Source organism: Nerophis ophidion, linkage group LG04 (genome assembly GCF_033978795.1).
Source record: "Nerophis ophidion isolate RoL-2023_Sa linkage group LG04, RoL_Noph_v1.0, whole genome shotgun sequence".
In the NCBI taxonomy this organism is placed as follows: domain Eukaryota; kingdom Metazoa; phylum Chordata; class Actinopteri; order Syngnathiformes; family Syngnathidae; genus Nerophis; species Nerophis ophidion.
Window position 1 is genome coordinate 12,810,966 of NC_084614.1, and position 5,000 is coordinate 12,815,965.

At 41.5% G+C, this 5,000-nt stretch overlaps 1 protein-coding gene across 4 annotated transcripts in view; it reads right to left on the minus strand.

Moving 5' to 3' along the window:
* Positions 1-4,004, minus strand: part of sytl1 (synaptotagmin-like 1) — a 16,275-nt gene extending 12,271 nt beyond the window's left edge. For 2 of the 4 annotated variants that reach the window (XM_061897077.1, XM_061897079.1), the window contains exons 1-3: positions 3,879-4,004; positions 353-479; positions 19-170 (exon numbers count right to left, since the gene is read on the minus strand). In XM_061897077.1, coding sequence (XP_061753061.1) covers positions 19-170; positions 353-477 — 277 coding nt within the window. In that variant the 5' untranslated portion in view covers positions 478-479; positions 3,879-4,004. Of the gene's footprint in view, positions 1-18; positions 171-345; positions 482-3,878 lie in introns of those variants that run through there. The other 2 variants (XM_061897078.1, XM_061897080.1) reach the window with 2 other exon arrangements.
* Between the last annotated feature and the right edge of the window lie 996 nt (positions 4,005-5,000).

The following is a 5,000-nucleotide window of genomic DNA, read 5'->3' on the forward strand; positions in this document are numbered from 1 at the left end:
AGCGACACTGAGACCGACCCCTGCACTTTGGCGTCCTGCGGCGTATGGTGGCGTGTACGAGGTCGGAGCCCGACACGCGGCCCCGGTGGCGCCTGCCGGACGCCTCGCTGAACCACGCCCCCGACAGGGTGCGCAGGAGCCCGGGGTCGGTCCTGGTCTGCTGCAGCGCTCTGAGGTGGCGGCGACAAACACGAGGGCGAAAACTTCGTCAGGACACAACAACTGAAGATATTTACATACAGCCACCGGCCACAATATTAGGGACACCTTTACATGCATGTTGATGTTTATCAGCCCGTGCCTAATGTTGTGGCCGGTGAGGGAGTGGACCAGAATGACAGTCACCTCTGACCTTACGCGTCGTTGGTCGCAGCGCTGCAGGTCCATGTCTCGCATCAAAACCTGCAGGATGCTGGACTGCTCCTCCTCTGTCAGGTGGCTCAGGTCCAGAGAAGACTCCGCCCCCTCCGCCTCCATCCCTGTTGTACATGTTTTTTTATGTTTTGGCAGCTAAATTAGCAGCTGGCAGTGTAGCTAACAGAGTAGCTACAGTAATACAGTATATAACAGGCCTTCATAGAGGAATTAAAGGCCTACTGAAAGCCACTACTAGCGACCACGCAGTCTGATAGTTTATATATCAATGATGAAATATTAACATTGCAACACATGCCAATACGGCCTTTTTAGTTTACTAAATTGCAATTTTAAATTTCGCGCAAAGTATGCTGTTGAAAACGTTGCGGTATGATGACGCGTGTGCGTGACGTCACGGATTGTAGCGGACATGTTGTTCCAGCCCCGATCTCAGCTATAAGTCATCTGCTTTAATCGCATAATTACACAGTATTCTGGACATCTGTGTTACTGAATCTTTTGCAATTTGTTCAATTAATAATGGAGACATCAAAGAAGAAAGCTGTTGGTGGAAAGCGGTGTATTGCGGCCGGCTGTAGCAACACAAACACAGCTGGTGTTTCTTTGTTTATAATAATAATAATAATGGATTAGATTTATATCGCACTTTTCTATTGTTAGATATTCAAAGCGCTCACAGAGAAGTGGGAACCCATCATTCATTCACACCTGGTGGTGGTAAGCTACATCTGTAGCCACAGCTGCCCTGGGGTAGCCTGACGGAAGCGTGGCTGCCAGTTTGCGCTTACGGCCTCTCCGACCACCACCAATCATTCATTCATCATTCATTCACCAGTGTGAGCGGCACCAGGGCAAGGGTGAAGTGTCCTGCCCAAGGACACAACGGCAGCGATGGGGATGTCAATAGGTGGGAAGCGAACCTGCAACCCCCAGGTTTTTGGCACGGCCGCTCTACCCACTACGCCAGAGGTGTTTACATTCCCTAAAGATGACGGTGAAGCTTTAATATGTAACAGAGCGATCAAGCGAACACGGTTCCCTACCACATGTCAAACGGCAGGTTTCGGTGAGAAAATTGTGGTAATAAGTCGGCTCTTACTGTAGACATGAGCGGATACCCTGTAAAAGAGGCAGCTGTGGACTCTCTTGCCTCCTACGACCGGCCTCCCCCGAACGTGGGATGCACAGTGTAGGAGGGGGAAAAAAAGCTCAGCCTGGCCCCAACGGCTGCCTTCGCTTCGCCTCGTCGAGAAACGTGGCTTCCCTCAGAGACACTGGCGGTCACCACACCCCTCCGACTTTCAGGTACCATATAATCTCACTAAAACACTAGTAACACAATAAGCAGATAAGGGATTTTCAAGAACTATCCAAGTAAATGTGTCTATTAACATCTGGATCGTTCCCACTGCCCTCGCCTTTTTTTTTTGTTATTTCTTCACTCTAATCTTCCTCATCCACGAATGTTTCATCCTCGCTCAAATTAATGGGCGAATCGTCGCTTTCTCGGTCCGAATCGCTCTCGCTGCTGGTGGCCATGATTGTAAATAATGTGAGGATGTGAGGAGCCCTACAAACCGTGACGTCACGCGCACATCGTCTGCTACTTCCGGTACAGGCAAGGCTTTTTTATTAGCGACCAAAAGTTGAGAATTTTATCGTCGATGTTCTCTACTAAATCCTTTTAGCAAAAATATGGCAATATGGTGTGTGTATATAAGTAAGTAAGTGTGTGTGTGTATACAAGTAAGTGTGTGTGTGTGTATGTAAGCGTGTGTGTATATGTAAGTAAGTGTGTGTGTATATTAGTAAGTGTGTGTGTGTGTATATAAGTAAGTAAGTGTGTGTGTAAATAAGTAAGTGTGTAAGAAAGTGTGTGTGTGTATAAGTATGTAGGTAAGTGTGTATGTGTGTGTATATAAGTAAGTAAGTAAATGTGTGTGTGTGTGTGTAAGTAAGTAAGTGTGTGTGTTTGTGTATATAAGTAAGTGTGTGTGTATATAAGTAAGTAATTAAGTGTGTGAGTGAGTGAGTGTGTGTGTGTATAAGTAATTAAGTGTGTGTGAGTGTGTGCGTATATAAGTAAGTGTGTGTGTACATAAGTAAGTGTGTGTATAAGTAATTAAGTGTGTGTGTGTGTGAGTGAATGTGTGTGTGTATATAGGTAAGTGTGTGTGTATATATATATATATAAGTAAGTGTGTATATAAGTAAGTAATTAAGTGTGTGTGTATAAGTAAGTAATTAAGTGTGTGTGAGTGTGTGTGTATATAAGTAAGTGTGTGTGTATATAAGTAAGTAGGTGTGTGTATAAGTAAGTTATTAAGTGTGTGTGTGTGAGTGAATGTGTGTGTATATAAGTAAGTGTGTGTGTGTATATATATATATATAAGTAAGTGTGTATATAAGTAAGTAATTAAGTGTGTGTGTATAAGTAATTAAGTGTGTGTGAGTGTGTGTGTATATAAGTAAGTGTGTGTGTATATAAGTAAGTAAGTGTGTGTATACGGAAGTAATTAAGTGTGTGTGTGTGTGTGAGTGAGTGTGTGTATGTATATATAAGTAAGTGTGTATATAAGTAAGTAATTAAGTGTGTGTGAGTGAGTGTGTGTGTATAAGTAAGTAAATTAAGTGTGTGAGTGTATGTAAGTAAGTGTGCATAAGTAAGTAATTAAGTGTGTGAGTGTGTGTGTATATAAGTAAGCAAGTGTGTGTGTGTATATATATAAGTAAGTGTGTGTGTATATAAGTAAGTAAGTAGTGAAGTGAATTATATTTATATAGCGCTTTTACATAGTGAAACCCAATATCTAATTTACATTTAAACCAGTGTGGGTGGCACAGGGAGCAGGTGGGTAAAGTGTCTTGCCCAAGGACACAACAGCAGTGACTAGGATGGTGGAAGCGGGAATCGAACCTGCAACCCTTTAAGTTGCTGGCACGGCCACTCTACCAACCGAGCTATGCCGCCCCAAGTAAGTGTGTGTGTATATAAGTAAGTAAGTGTGTGTGTATATACGTAAGTAAGTAAGTAAGTGTGTGTATATAAGTAAATGTGTGTGTGTATATAAATAGTAAATAAGTAAGTGTAAGTGTGTGCACGTGTTGCCCGGCGCGGAAGTGCACAGTTTCAGACTGTCCTAATTGGCGCATGCGCAGTGTCTGGCGGCCTAACCGGAAGTCATCAAGTGTCTGAAATTGACACCTGTGTGGAAGAACAACACGTCTTCACACGACCAGCGCACCTCTTTTTTGTCACCTTCGCTCGTTTTGAAGCCTCCAACTATGTTCGAATCCTCTAACCATGTTTGAAGTCTCCAACTATGAAGCCTCCAACCATGTCTGAAGCCTCCAACTATGTGTGAAGCCTCCAATGACCGCGCGTGAGCAGGACACCTGTCGCCATGTTTTTTTTCTCTCTCCATTTTAAAGCAACAGTCCCACAATTGGAGTGAGCACAAAAAACACCAAACACGACGCTGAAAAGTGCTTTACTTTACCTACTCACGCGACGACGGTCTCCGTGGGCTCCATGCGTGGGAACTTTAGTGCCAAGTTGTCTTCGTGTGTCTGTGTGGCGTGTACAGCGGAAGACCACGCCCCCTCTTGGAGGGGGGCGTGGCTGTTGTGACTCGTTGAACACACACACCTTCATTTGAATGCATAAATGTCCTACAGCCCCTGAACGCCTCATTGTTGGCGCGCAATGAGTGTGTTGAAGAATGACAACAAGCTTTTTAGTCCGATTCTTTTGTCAACAAGTTTGGAACGCAGCCATAGTCGCCTCAGTCCTGTGTGGGCCCTTTCAGGCTTTTTGGTCCTGGTCCAGATGGGAACTAGAACAACATGTCGCCAAATGTTCTGTCATCCATCCATTTACTACCGCTTGTCTTTCATACAGCTTCAAAATAAAGGCTGCTCTGTTTCTTGTTTCTCGATAATGTATCCATTTTTTGTTTTTTGACTGCATCTGAAGTTTACTTTGAAAACGTTTTTTTTTTCTTTGTTTTTCCCAAGCTGCGGCTGTGAAGCGCTCTGGCGCCCCCAGAGGAGACACATTGCACTGTTTGAAAGCAGCGACGAGGGAATTTTGAGTGTTATTGTGATAATTACTACTGAAATAAATAATAAAATATATTACAATAATATATAGCATCAAAAGGAGAGAACATAATAAAACTTGAAATAAGATTAAAAAAATAGACTGAAAAAATAGGAATACAATACAATAACACAAAATAAGATAAAACATAAAATATAATGAATAAAATAAACTAAATAGGCATGAAATAGAATAGACTAAAATAAAATAAATGGGAATAAAATCAAGTAAAACGGGATAAAAAATGAAGAAAATTGAAAAATATAAACATGGATTAAATCAAATAAATAGGAATGCAATAGAATAGACTAAAATAAAATACACATAACAAGAATAGAATAAAGTAAAATTAAGATACAGATAGCAGAAAATATATTTGAATAAAATATACAACGGAATAAAATGAAGAACAGACTAGAATAAAAAATAAATAGGAATCGAATATATTAAAATAAAAATAGAAGAAAATAGAATATTATAGAATTTAATAAAATAAAATAAATAGGAATACAATAAAATA